Source organism: Xiphophorus couchianus, chromosome 20 (genome assembly GCF_001444195.1).
Source record: "Xiphophorus couchianus chromosome 20, X_couchianus-1.0, whole genome shotgun sequence".
NCBI classification, from domain to species: domain Eukaryota; kingdom Metazoa; phylum Chordata; class Actinopteri; order Cyprinodontiformes; family Poeciliidae; genus Xiphophorus; species Xiphophorus couchianus.
Window position 1 is genome coordinate 1,390,332 of NC_040247.1, and position 14,561 is coordinate 1,404,892.

Sequence of the window (14,561 nt, forward strand, 5' to 3'; positions counted from 1 at the left end):
TGTCTGTAGCCGACTGAAATGAATCAAACTGTAATAATACAAACAGACTCTGTGGTTGATTCAAAACATCAGTTTTTTTCTTAGTGCTGCTGCCTCAGTGGTTGCACATCTGAGCTCTTTGAAATCATCTATCTGCTGTTTATTGAGGCTTCTCTGCATGTTTGATCCAAATGGATTTTTGCCCACATGCTGCACTGACCTTGAGGTCCGCCTACCGGTCATGAATATTTATGACTGCAAGCGTTTATGCAGAAAACTGAGACAATGCAGCGTAGCGATCGGAGTCAGACGGATGGAGTTCCTGCAGGCTGCATCGATCCCTGGCTGGTTGCAGGAAAAACTCGCTCCGTCTTCTGCAGCAGATAAAGAAAACTTCCCGGGTTTATGAACATTTCTGCAGCTTTAACTAGGACTTTAAACCGACTTCATCCAGGGAAACATTTTCTCACTGCAAACATCTTCTTTCTTGCATAATATATCACAAACTCTCCAGCTGTTGTAAACTATTAATAAAATGAATGAATTAATTATTGTATTAATTATTCTGATGATTAAGCTACTGTAGTAATGTAATAAAAATTTATGTTTTGCAGCAGTTACTGAAGCTAGTTAAAGTTTATTTATCTCACATTCACAGGTTAAATACCATTATTTATATTTAAATAACTGTTTGAAAAGGAGTTAGGCAGAAGCATAAACTAATTTGATCCAACACCGTTTCTTTTATATGTTTTACCCAACACATTATTCTGTACTTAAGGCAGAAAAAAACAAAATAAAACAGTAAAAGAAACATGAGAGAAAATGCTTGTTAAAAACAATTAATTTCCTTTTTCAAATAAAAAAACATTTTATTGCTTAAAATGTAAAGTGATTCAAATATTACTTTTAGTCTCAAGTTTTTAAGTGCAAAAATATGAGAAATAAAACATTTCACATTATCTTTTAATTAAAAATCAAACTTACATTGAGAGATTTTTAAACACGGGCTTTTATGTTACATTTCACATACAGTCTCAGGTATGAAGTATGGAAAAAAACAGATAAGGAATCAAACTTTGACAAATATTTAAATATATTTATGTCCTGAAACACTGAAATGTGACTAATGTGGGGAAAAAGAACGTCGGGAAGGGAAAGCACTTTTTCAACCAACGAACGAATTAAACATGAAGAAGACAAAGCAGAACACATCTGCAGGTTTTCATTTGTTTTCTTGTTCACCCTCATTGATCATCTGTTGTTGTTCATCTATTTATTCATTTGTAGTAGATAAATCTGACATTTCTGATAGAAGTAACTTTCATTACTTAAAGGATTTTATTATGCATTAGTATCACATAAAATTGACTTCTTTTTTTGTAGCTTTTCATCATGTTAAAGTTATTTCCTCATCAAAAACATACCTGATTCTGTAATTCATGTTTGAGAAATCCTTCAATCCCCATGGCAACCATTCAGCTGAGGGGCTAGGTGGACCTAGCCCCTCCTTCGAGGTACAGCTCCTCCCCCACTCAGCTCCTTCAGACTAGCCAGCAGCTTTTAGCAAACACCTGGTGCATTTGCTGAGCTCATTATAGGAGCTACTCGTCAGAGCAATGCTGGTAGAAACGTGAAGGCTTAAAGAGGAGCCATGTTGGAATGAGTTTCAGAAAGAGCAGGAACTTCTTAAAGAGACAGAGTCCAATTTAAATTTATGTTTATAACCTTTGTCTGTAACATGTGTCTGGGAAACACATAGAAACAGAATATTTAAGCATCCTGGATGTTTCTGCGCAGAGCAGTCTGGCATGGTTCACATATGTTTGGTTTGTTTACGTCTTGCAGGCGGTTTAATCATTTTAACACTCGTGCCGTCTGTGTTGCGTGAGCCCAAAAGGCTGCGGCGTCCTGCAGGCCGATAGAGGAATATTCTGCCCGTTAAGTGTTTAGTCACAGCATGATTCAACGGCGCGTGCTCAGAATGGGACTTTTCTCCAGTTTTACCACTATTATCCCCACACAAATTATCCTCTATGTCATATAAAAATATACTTTACTACAAGCTTTCTTCCTAACATCTATGTTGGAAATATAAACACCAGGTAGGCCTGTCACGACAACAAATTTTGCTGAGCGATTAATTGTCTCAAAAATTATTGCAATAAACGATAATATTGTTTGAAGACCTTTTTACACTGATTTAATGGAAATGACATAATAATGCATGCGATTTCCTGCCAAAGATAGATACACTTTATTTTCAAAAGAATATTTAACACTGGAGCTGATAAACAAAATAAACAAAACAACCAAAAACAAAAATAAAATGGATTCTCAGTCTCTATTAACAAAAGACTCACTTGAAAAAAAAAACTAAACATAAAGCCAAAGTGGAAATAAATACTGCATTCAACCAAGAGTGCAGATTATGAAGTCTGTATATTATGTTGCCCTTCAGTAATAATTAGATTTAAATAGAGAAAATGGGCACATCGACTACCTGATGCAATAGTTCACACTACATGATTTTTTGCTCCTATTTTTCCCCTTACAACAATCTTAGATCGTTGGTCTTTCTAAGATTGTGTGGTGTGTTATGGTAGATCATCGCTCCGATCTAAATCAGGGGTTTTCCCCGACTGGGATCTTAACGCAGCCTGTTGAATGTGACAGGCAGCCAATCAGAAAGCGCGGATTCTCCTCTGCACTTTCTGAGGGTAAATTACGGAGGGGAATCCCAAACAGCTGACACGGCGCAACCCGAAGTCCAGCGGACATTGGAGATGATATGTGGAAACAACATTAATGTTTATTCAACATGCAAAGAATATAGAAATGACAAGAGGAGGAGTTGGAGCGAAATACTGCAGTTGATAAACCCGGTAACTTTTCAGCTGTTCTTCGTTAACGTGACGTAAATAGTTTATAATGATTTTCATTCAGTCAGGACTTTACGCTGACACTAGCTACATGCATTGCAGGTAGATTATAGTAAAGCATTGATTAATGCCTGGTTTTAAAATTAGTTCACTGAACTTGTAGCCATTATTTGGTGCCCATTGTTGGACACCACACGGCAGGACCGAACCCGATCGAACCGTTATACCAAGGATTTCTGTCGGCTAATGTGTGGTCTCTGTCAGGTTTTGAAAATGGGCCGAAAATCGGCTGGGCTTTACACAAAGGAAATGAGGTCAGAGGTCAGTGGAGAGCACCGGAGTTGAGCCTTTTTTCATTCAGTGTCATTAACAGAAAGAGAAAAAGGACAGAAGAGACAATAATGCCGATAATTAAAATGATGTCGATAGTTTTAATTTATCGTGCGATTAATTGATTTATCGTAACACCAGGTGATGATACTTAATTAGAAGCTGTATTACTGTTAGTTGCTTTTATTCCCTAAATTCACCTTCTGCCCTGTGGATTATTGTAATAACGTTCATTTTTTTCTATTTTGTGCTTGTTGTTTATTGACATTTCTGCTTTCTGTAATAAATAATCATTTGGATTAGTTTATTTAAATTTTGAGTGTTTGACATTTAACATAGCATATAGTGATCCTTCCTCCTGTCACTTTTTATTTTTCAATCTTGACTGTTTCTAGTTTTATTACTGAATTTTACACCTTTATGTCCCACTAAGCTTTTTTTACTCAAGCAAATAAATCCATGTTGTTTTTCTGTTTAGCTGTTTATTGATGTTTTGTGAAATTGCCCAACTTTGAAGTTCACATGGAAGCAAACATTTGCTGTTAAGTGACAAACCTCAGCTTTTTATAACAGGAGGTCATAAATCTGATTCTTAGAAATTGGGCTGGATGACCTTTCATGACCTCTGGAAACATTTATTAATAAATTTAAAAGGATAGCGGCACAAATTAAAATTTTTGCAGGTCAATGTTCAACACCAATTTTGTTAAATTTGAAGAAGGTGGTGAGGTCGACTTGACTCAGGTGCTCAGCTGTGTTTTTGTTTTCCTGATTCCAGATGTTCACTGGCCTCCCGAAGCACACGCCGCCTCCAGCCTCCCCTGCCGTCGCCGTCGCCGCCTCGGACCAAGGCAGCATCGCACATACCGCAGTTCCCACAATCCCTCGGGGACACCTGGTCGTCGGCTCCAGGCAACAGCTCCGGATCCTCACCCCAGTGGGCAGCACATCAACAGCCAATCACTGTGCGGCGGTCGGCCTGCACGCCGCCAGGTCCCATGCTTCCTTGAATGAGGAAGATGAGGGAGGAGGTGGGGGCAGGGTGAAGAAGAAACGAAAGAAAAAGGACAAGAGGCAGTGGGAGAAAGTCGAAGCCGAAGAGGAGGAGAAGGAGAGCAGCAAACCAAAGAGACAAAAGGAGGAGAAGGAGACGACTGTGCTGACGCTGAGGAGGAGCAAAGAGCCCAAGGAGGGCAAGGAGAGGAAGGAGCGGCGCACCAAGGGGAAGGGCAGCCGGAAGGAGAGCAGTGCAGATCCCAGAAATGCGGCAGGTGGGAAAACCTCGGAGCCGCCCGTGGCTTCTGGACCGGTTCCAGTCCCGGTCAAAATTCCTGGGAAAAGAGGTCGGAAACCAAAGGTTAAGGTCCTCCCTCCTGTCCCAGCGAACCAAGGTTTGTAGAAACGTCCAAAATGGCTTCATTTTTATTAATGCGTTTAGGTTGCAGCTACAGTTGAACAATAAATCAATAATATCTGATGGAATAATCAATAATCGGGCATGCTGTGGTGGCGTAGGGGATAGCGCGACCCACGTTTGGAGGCCTTGAGTCCTCGAAGCGGCTGTCGCGGGTTCGATTGCCGCATGTCTCCCCCCCTTTCCTTCCCCCTTTCCTGTCAGCCTACTTCCATATAAGGGACACTAGAGCCCACAAAAAAAAACCCTGGAGGGGTAAAAAAAAAAAAAAGAATAATCAATAATTTCACTGAATGCTGATCCAAAGCTGCAAAGCATTCTGGGAGATGTAGACAGAGGAAAGGCTTTAGCCGCTCAACCTCTCACTGCTAACTAAGTAAGCTAGGTTGGTGGAATCAGCTAACTCACTAATCGTTTCGTTACTTAGCAACTCATTCAATCTTTGGTTACCTAGCAACAGCTGTGTAGAGGGAAAACTGTGGATAAAACTGGGAAAGGTCACGGCAGTGTTTGGCAGTATTTCAGATATTCAGATATTTAAAACAAAAAAACAGATCAATAATTATCTATATCTACTGACATGAAATTCTTATATCGTAATTAGCGCCGGAAAAATCAAAACCATAAATATTGCATCTGCATCTGATTATTCGTCAGATATAATATTCAACAATTTCAACTGAACTCTGATCCAGAACTGCAAAGCATTCTGGGAAGGAGGCAGAGGAAAGACTCATCCTCTCATGACTAGCTAAGCGATGTTGGTGGCATCAACTAACTCTGTCACTCTTTGGTTGCCTAGCAACAACCTGCTGAGTAACTTGCGCAGCAGCAGTTTCAGGTTTTGCCACTGTGCCTCATGACTGACAAAAGATAAAGAATATCGTGGAGAGAAAACTGGATAAAACAGGAAAGGTTACGCCACCAGTCTGACAGTATTTCAGGTATTTAAATAAAACAACTAATCAATAATTATTGATATCGACTGATATGAAACGCTTACATCGTCATTTTTCAGCCATGCCATCCAGCCCTAGTTGCAGGGTTTTGTACAGGTTCTTGAAATCCTTAGAAGTGTTTAAATTTCAATTTTCTTGTTTTTGTTTAGTCAGAATAACCAAATTTTTTTCTATCCGCTAATTAGCAGAAAACTTGGCAAGGACATTTTTTAGATTTATTTATTTTGTTGTAACTTTTGAGTGTCATTTACCATTATAATTTACCTTAACATGACTTATTTGGACTGTTTCAATGTAATGAATGTTTATTATTTTTAACATCTCAATGACTTATTGATCGCCGTATATTTTTTATGTTAAACAATGTTACTGAAATTAGGAAATTTCTTGCTAAGTTAATATTTTGTTCTCAGACCAGTCAGGTGTATTGGGTGTATTTGAGAGACATTTCAAAACCTAATATTTTGTTTTATTTTACTTTACCTAGAATGTAGATTACTATCAAATGTTTTAAATTGGCGACATGCTCCTCAAACTCAGCTAATTCAAAATTAGAAATTCAAATTACAGCATCTCCAGTCCAAAAACAGATTTTATTGGACTAACGAGTGTCCCAACCGTCTTTCTGTTTTCCACTCTTGCAGCAGGGCCTCAAGTAAACAACAGCCAGGCCGTCCAGATCCATGGGAAGAGTCATGGCCAGGCCAACAGCAAGACTGCAGCCCCCACGGCGCCAAAGCAGAGGGGCCGCAAGCCCAAGTAAGAACAACCACAAGCTTGGAAAAGCAGAATCAAGCTGTATGACTCAAATAACCAACAAAGGGCACAACTGGAAAGGTTGGTTTCAGGTGCTTCCAGGGCTTCAGAGTGAAGCTGGTGACACATGGCGCATTTATAGCTCAGTCTGCTGCATTTCGCTTTCATAAACTCATTATAATGATATTTACATCTAGTTAAAAGCAAATTATCTTCTTGCTTAAATAAGACAGGTCGTAGTGAGCCTGTCACAATAAGAAGTATGTCAATGAATCGCATGATAAATGAAAATGAGTGTGATAATTAAAAACTCCTGCCCTTTTTGAAGCTCCACCTCCAGGACGTCGTCACAACATGACTCCTCTATTAACCCTTTAACGACGCCTTTACCAGCATTTCACTGAGAAGTAGCTCCTATAGTGAGCTCAGCTGATACGCACTTCAAACAGATGTTTGCTAATTGCTGCTGGCTAGTCTGAAGGAGCTGAGTTTGGGAGGAGCTGCACCTCGTGGGCGGGGCTAGGTCCATCCAGGGGTTTTGCACAACTCAGTGGTTGCTATGGAGACAAAAGGATTTCTCAAACATGTGTGAAAGAATTAAAGCAACACTCCAGGTATGTTTTTGATGACAGAATAACATGATGTAAAAGTTTATTTTTACATGTTACTACCCCTTTAAGAGAGCAATATTCAGTGTGTGAAACCTAAAGTCGCTGTCAAAAGCCACAAACATTGACAGTTTTTGCCATGCTTGATTGTAATGCAGCAGTCTCCCAACCAATCCCTACATTGACAGTCTTAAATTTGACTTGCTAAAACCTGCAGATACCCCTTTATTAGAAACTTCACTAATACTGAAAATACCAAACTTTAAGTGTATTTTCTTCCCTCAAAAAAGTGTTATTGACAGAGCTTCGGTGTGGTGCATTCAGTGAACAGAAAAGGATCAGATTTCTGAGTGTTTTGGTCAGTCAGTTCCTGTCACTAGCCTAATTCCTCGACTTTAAATGAAACTTAAAGGAGCCAAACTCCTGAGCAGAACCCATCCTGCATAAAGTCGCGAACTGGGTCTGAATGTAGATGCAGATTTTACAGCAGGTAAATTAAACTGCTCAGAACATCATTAAACTCATCAGAGACTATTATGGTCTGTCTTCAGAGCGCCCGAAGGATCCTAAAAGATGCAACCAACCCGGTTCAGCCAGCTGCTGCCTGCTAACAGATTTAGGAGCTGTTTGTTTCCTCAGGCTACAGAAACTAATATTTGTACAACTTCATAATTAAGTTTTACACCTTGGATTTGAGAGTGTCGACTCTTTAACAACCTAAAATCATGATATGACTAATCTTATCAGGAGCAGAGAGGAAGGTTCAAGCATGAAAGACAGTAATGAAGTAAAAATAAAGGAATGAAAGCAAAGCAAACCTCAGAGAATAAAGTGAAGAGATCTGGCCACCAGCTCACGTCTGCATGGTTAACAAGAATCACCACAACTTAGCAACTTTGCTGCCATATTTACACAAAAAATATATATATCAGTAAGCAGTCTGCAAGTCTTTTGAAAAGTCTTAAATTCAGGTCTTAAAAGTCTTAAATTAGCATATTTAAGGCCAAACACAGGTTGGCCTTAAATATGCTAATCACAGGTCTTAAATTTTATTGTGGCAGGACTATTTGAACTCGTACGTAGTTTTTCTTGCGAAACTTTTATATCAGGCAAAAGTTTGACTCGTGTTCTGTGACGTGAGGCAGTCAGTAACTAGCTGCTAATATACTCCTGTTAGCTAGCTGGCTAACTAGCTTCTTAGCGTCCATCAGTGGTAATAAGTGTAAATATATTGTCGTCACTTCTGTTGCCAACTCAGTTATTATTATTATTATTTACATGTTTTTTTAAAAAACGTTATTCTAGGTAACTCAGCTTTTTGGAAATAACTTAATGTTTTTTGGGAAAGGAGTCGGTTTAGAAACCTCCGGAATGTAACGAGCCGTTACCTAGCAACCGCCAGCCAGGCCCAGCCCATTACCTAGCAACCCAGCAAAGTTCCAGAACATTTGGTCAAATGTTTAAAAATGCATCTGTGCTATTATTTTTATAAGATTTAAATTAAATTTAAATTTGAAGAATTACTTGCATACCAAAACAAACTCAAAAATGTAAACTGTACTGGATGATCTATAGATGGATTACCTCCACACCCCAACTATAATAACAATACTGTTTCATTTTGAGTTAGGGTTAAGGTAAGGAAATGTAATTTCATTTATGTAGCACATTTTCAGCAACAAGGCAAATCAAAGTTAGCTGAAAATGCTCAGAGTGGTGAGTCTCGTTTCTTCTTTCTCATCCCAGCTTTTGAACTGAAAACAAAGCTAAATATTTAGATTTACGCTCTTATTTAACTTTCCGGTTGTGAATCAATGCTGTTGTTCCTTCAGAGACCCAGGTGCGGCGCCACTGGAGAAGAAGAAGAAAGGGAAGAGGAGAAACCAGGACCTGGCCGTCCAGGAGGGGGCAGAGAGCGACGACGCCACCTCAACGTCGGCGCTCAACATGGGAGGCGACGACAGCCAGGACCCCCTGGACAACGCTGTGAGTTCAGGAGGAATACACAAACACTACACAACAAAATGCATAAAGTAAAACTAAACAATAAACTAAAAATAAAAATATTCCAAAGTCAAGTTTTATGACTTTTTGTAACCTGTTTCTAGTGTTGGTCAAGTTACTTGGAAATACTGAATTGGTTACTAATAGACTGGTCACAATAAGCAATTAATCAATTAATGGCATGATAAATTAAAACGAGCTTAATCACTTCCATTTGTGTCATTTAGTGTTTTTTCTTTTTTACCAATAACTGGGTAATAAACGTCTTCAATCTGGTGCTTTGGTTTCAACTAGGCCTTTTAGTTGAATTGTGCCAGAATTTATTACGATAAACTATAATATTGTTGTTTTGAGACCATTTTCAAGTAATATAATGGTGATAGCGCCATAATGCCAGAACATTTTATACTCAAAGATCAATAAACTTAGAATCCTAATGAACATTTAACACTGGAACTGGAGCAAATTTTAAATATCCAACAAATAAAATGATTTATAAAGCCCAAAACACCAAACTGAAGACTTTAGTCGTCCAGTTTTTGGTAAAAAGAGACAAAAGAGAAAAACGATAAATCATGCAAATGGAAACCATTGAGCTTATTTTAATTTATTATGTGGTTAATTGATTTAATGCTTTTTGCAACATGCTTACATTTTTTGTAGGACAATTTTGTTTACAGGGTCTTCATAATTCATTTTATTTGTTGTTTTGTTTATTTATTCCTACCATGATTAAAGAACCTTTGAAAGTCTGAAGGAGCTGTGTCCAGTAAGTGTTTTTGAATTAACTTTATTTGTTTTGTCCTCGGCCCGTTCTGCAGAAGCGGCGTTCGGGTCGACAGGTCAAAAGGAGGAAGTACAACGAAGACTTGGACTTCAAGGTGGTGGACGACGACGGAGAGACGATCGCCGTTCTGGGAGCCGGACGCATCTCGGCGCTCAACGCTACGGCTCTGGCATGGCAGGCAGAAGTACGACACCGCTCACACTTCTGGTCCGGTCCGGAAAAATCTGCCTGGAAAAAACTAAACGATCAGGGCTGTTGTAAACAAATATTTTAGTAATTGAGTAATCTATCGATTAGTCTTTCAATTAATCGAGTAATTGGATAAAAAAATTTATAAAGTAAAATATTGGTAAATCTGGCACAACACCAGTGTTACTATCGGATATCAATATCAGTCCAATTTTTCATATTTGAGCTTCCCTAACAGTTACTTTTCTGTAGTTTAGAAAACTAACCTGTAATAATAATAGATCACTTTCTAAGTTAACCTGAAGTAATACAAAAATCTGAAATTATATTAAATTTAATAATAAAGAGGCAGGCTCACAAATACGCTTATAAAAAATGTCTATGCTCCAGCTTTTAGTTTATGTATTCATCTCTATGTTTATGTTTAATAGATGAACGCTCACCTTGCCCCATACCTGTCAAGCTTTGGGTTTGAGAATACGGGAAATGTCGCCTGGAGTTGGGATGTTGGGGATGGGGGGGCAGGCGAACGAAAGATGGGGGTGGAAGGGAGCAAATAGACCAGGGGACTGACGAACGTAAGTCTGGGGGGAAAGACGACCGGTAGACCAGGAGACGAACGTAAGACAAACATATTGCAGGATTTTTACGGCACCTTAGTTCGTCACACTCAGAAACTTGTCTACCAGCCATGAACCGCCACGACGCTCCGCCAGCCGTTTGTTCAGACCGGGATGATATAAGATTTATTGTGCGGTTCGTCCGTAAAGCTACACTTACACTGTAACCATCAGCTACTCAGCCGCCCGCCGTGTTCATCAGCTCACCTGTATTAATACCTGCAGCTCTTCCTGCCGTTCGCTCTGAACCAGCAGCTCCAGGAGGAGAAAGGCTGCCGTACTGCAGGCATGGCGCCAGTCATTTTAAAGATGCTTATTGGTTCCCAAAAAACGATGAAAACCTGGACATTATCATGGATCAATAAAATCCCCACGGGCTGAACTTGAAAATTGGACATTATGCTGCTAACACTTAGTTTTCGCCAACAACTCAGAGGAGGAAGTCAGAGCTCTGCGTAACGCAAATAATGTCCCGGCGAAACACGGTGCGCTAAATAATAAAACATAAATTAACGAAGCTTCGAGGCAGGGAAATTTTCCTCAAGGAATTTTAATAATCGAGGAACTGGAACCATTCCAGGAATCGTTTCAGCCCTAAAAAGATTCATCCTGGTTTCAGATTTTAATGGTTTAAATGTTTCTAGTTGTTTTCTACAGTTTATTTTATGGTTCTTCCTTATTTCTGCCGTTTGAATGTAGTTTTATTGTTTCTGTGTCTCAGGAACCTCCAGAGGACGAGGCCAACATCATCGAGAAAATTCTGGCTGTCAGAAAAATGAAGAAAGAGGTAAAAAAAAAATCTACCTTTACTTAAAATCCTGAATACATCCAGATTTTGAATTACTTTTATGTCAGAAATAATGTTGATTGATTTTCCTAAGAATGTGCATTTAATTTGTATCTTAAGACTTCATCAGAGGACCAAACGGAGGACATGGAGGAGTTTTATGTCAAATACAGAAATTTGTGAGTCTCTTTATCAACTTTTGATTTTGTTCAATGTTAAAAACAAATATTCCGATTTATGGTTTATTTATCTACTTCTGCTGACTTAATTTACTGCACTCTATTAAGAAAGTATTAAAAACCCACATTTAAGGATATTTAACTATATACCAGTGGGGGTTTGTGCCTTTGAGTAAGTTTATTTTTGCTTTATATTTGAGAGAATCCAAAATAAATCCAAACTTCTTCAGATTTAATAAATATTAAAATATTTGTTTAATGATTCAACTAAGAAACAGAAAATGCCAGTTAAAATTATTCTTTTTTTCTATGTTACCCCTCCAGGGGGTCTTTTGTGGGCTCTAGTGTCCCTTATATGACAGTAGGCTGACAGGAAACGGAGAAGAACAGGAGGGAAGACATGCAGTAAATATCGTCGGGTCCGGGAATCGAACCCGCAACAGCCGCGTCGAGGACTCAAGGCCTCCAAACATGGGTCGCACTGTCCCCTACGCCACCACGACACGCCCCAGTTAAAGTTATTCTTGAAAGGACATGACATTCATGAATATCAAACACTAATCCAGTTGTGTCCAAAGTGTGGCTCGTGGGCCGTTTGCGGCCCTTGAAGTGATGTTTTGCGGTCCTCGACTTCCAACCAAACTCAGCACAGATTTGCTTTTCCACCTGGAGGTTGATGCAGTAAAAAAATTTCACTTTCAAAAAAGAAACAGACAACACAAAGTCTAAAATCACAAAGTATTAATTTTTTAATCAACCATTTTTCTTGCTTTGTAGAATAAACATAAAAAAAGTTTAAAACATGGTTTTTAGTCATTTTTGTCTCAGATCTGAAATGTTTTACGCTTCTTGTTTTCTGCACAATTCAGACTTTTTCACTTTCTTAGTTTTTCTTTAAGAAAGTGAAAACATTTAGCAAAACAACAACTTTTGAATAAAAGAAAAAAGGTGTCCCTCAATTATCTTTAACTTTACAGATTACATAGCAAAAAGTTTGAAAATGGCTGCACTGATCATAAACATTATTCCGCTAATGCTAAAGCTCTAAACCAACACGGTACTTAGCGGAAGCTAATGCTAAAGCACAAAATTCAACCATGTAGCGAAAGTAGTAGATGTAGTACAGCTAAATGTTTTCAAAGTTAGCATTAGCGCCAAATGCTATTAGCTCTGCTGTTAGCGAAATTATGGCCACCATTGTGAATATGTTTGAGTTTAGCTGCAGCGATCAGTTGAATTTGAGGGATTGGACAAATCAAAGCAAATCCCGAGTTATTCCTGAATAAATTCATTAAAAAATAAACGTTTCAAGCGGTTTTTATGTGGATATTCTATGTCTGACTGGAACCTTAAGGCCTGAACTGAGCTCCGTTAAATCTCCTTCGTTAACCATTTTTATGACATTTCTTTGGCTTTTGCCCACTAACAGCAGTTTGTGTTTAGAAATGCTGTGTTGTGGTTTTTGGTTTTGTGGGACTGCTGTTCCCAGGCAGCAGTTATTTATCCGTTCAGGAAACGTTTTAGCTCCCGAAGTCAGAGCGCCTCTGGAGACTCCTCTGTACAGCAGTTATTCTGTTTTCTGTAATTCATTCTCAGGATAATGAATAAAACATAGCTGGATGGATTCAAACTTAGCTGGTTCAAAATCCTGAGTTTAAAAATTAAAATTTGGACTTTTCAGGATTCTGTCTTTTCTCTAAATTGTGATTTAATTTTTTCTGAGATCAAAAGTTGGATTTCTGATAAAAAGGTCAGATTTCTTATTTTTTTTAAGAGTTTTTCCTCTTCTGTAAGTTTCTGCCATTAGTTCATAATGAATTTTATTGATTTTGTGTCCAAATGGAGAAAAACAGAGTGAAAGCTGCATGATTTAAATCATAATTTTGTTTTTATTTTTTACGCTTGTAGTTCCTACCTGCACTGCAAATGGGCCACTTTGGAAGAGCTGGAGAAAGATCCCAGAATCCACCAGAAGATCAAACGGTTCAGGACCAAACAGGCTCAGATGAAGCACCTGTTCACTGAGGTGAAACTTCCTGACTTTCTGAAGAGATTAATCAATTGTTGAATTTATCGTCAACTCATTTAGTATTCGATTAATCATTAGCGAGACTATACAGACTCAAAAAAGGCTGTATAGAACAACACACCCAGAGCAGAAATTAAGCCAAAAACTGTACAAATAATGAAAAGATGAAAAGTCTTACTAATCTGTTCTAACCAGAACTCCTCAAGTGGCAGAGTTAGCTCCACTTTGTTCAGATTCTGTAAATTAATCTCCTCTTTATTTGCAGTTAATAATAAAAAATAATCAACAGAAAATCCCTACAATGTGTTGATGTGAAGTCAAGCAGAAAGGCCTGAGCTCTGATGGTGGAAGTATTGTTTTAAGCTACAAATGATGGTTTATTAAAGGAATACTGTTACTGCATTTATTGTTTAAAATATCATTTTAATTATTAGTTCAACTGCATTTTAAATGAAAGTGCCAAATATCAATAATTTTTCCAATTATTGATTAATCACCAGAATATTTGATCACTGAGTTGATCGTTGGCTGCAGCGACCAAACTGTTGTTCGTCTCCGTTTTTCTCCTTCAGCCCGACGACGACATATTCAACCCAGACTACGTGGAGGTCGACCGCGTCCTGGAAGTGGCCGTTACCACGGATACAGAGACAGGCGAGGTACGTTCCCAGACAGGCAGTTTTATTTCCTGGAGGTTGTTGAGCGCGGCGACGCAGCGTGTGCTTCTGCCCGGCTGCAGGAGGTGACCCACTACCTGGTGAAGTGGTGCAGCCTGTCGTACGAGGAGGCGACCTGGGAGCTGCAGGAGGACCTGGACCCGGAGAAGATCCGGGAGTTCGAGGAGATCCAGAAGCGGCCGGCGGACCTCAGGCACATGGTGAGAGGAACAGAAATTAAAAGGAACGACGTTCAAGTCCTGACAAGTGACGGCGTGAATATGATCAGCACAGCCGTGTCAGATCTCTGTTGATTCAGGGCCTCAAATACACTTTATTATTTTATCTAGCTTTATTTTACATACATTGTTTGGCTAAAATA

General features: G+C 38.9%; 1 protein-coding gene across 8 annotated transcripts in view; it reads left to right on the forward strand.

Moving 5' to 3' along the window:
- chd6 (chromodomain helicase DNA binding protein 6) overlaps positions 1-14,561 on the forward strand; it is a 68,233-nt gene that overhangs the window by 20,320 nt on the left and 33,352 nt on the right. For 7 of the 8 annotated variants that reach the window (XM_028003145.1, XM_028003144.1, XM_028003152.1 and 4 more), the window contains exons 3-11: positions 3,970-4,582; positions 6,209-6,323; positions 8,761-8,914; positions 9,754-9,903; positions 11,250-11,315; positions 11,436-11,494; positions 13,403-13,520; positions 14,096-14,182; positions 14,263-14,400. In XM_028003145.1, the coding sequence (XP_027858946.1) occupies positions 3,970-4,582; positions 6,209-6,323; positions 8,761-8,914; positions 9,754-9,903; positions 11,250-11,315; positions 11,436-11,494; positions 13,403-13,520; positions 14,096-14,182; positions 14,263-14,400 (1,500 nt within the window). The remainder of the gene's footprint in view (positions 1-3,969; positions 4,583-6,208; positions 6,324-8,760; positions 8,915-9,753; positions 9,904-11,249; positions 11,316-11,435; positions 11,495-13,402; positions 13,521-14,095; positions 14,183-14,262; positions 14,401-14,561) is intronic. The other variant, XM_028003150.1, reaches the window with a different exon arrangement.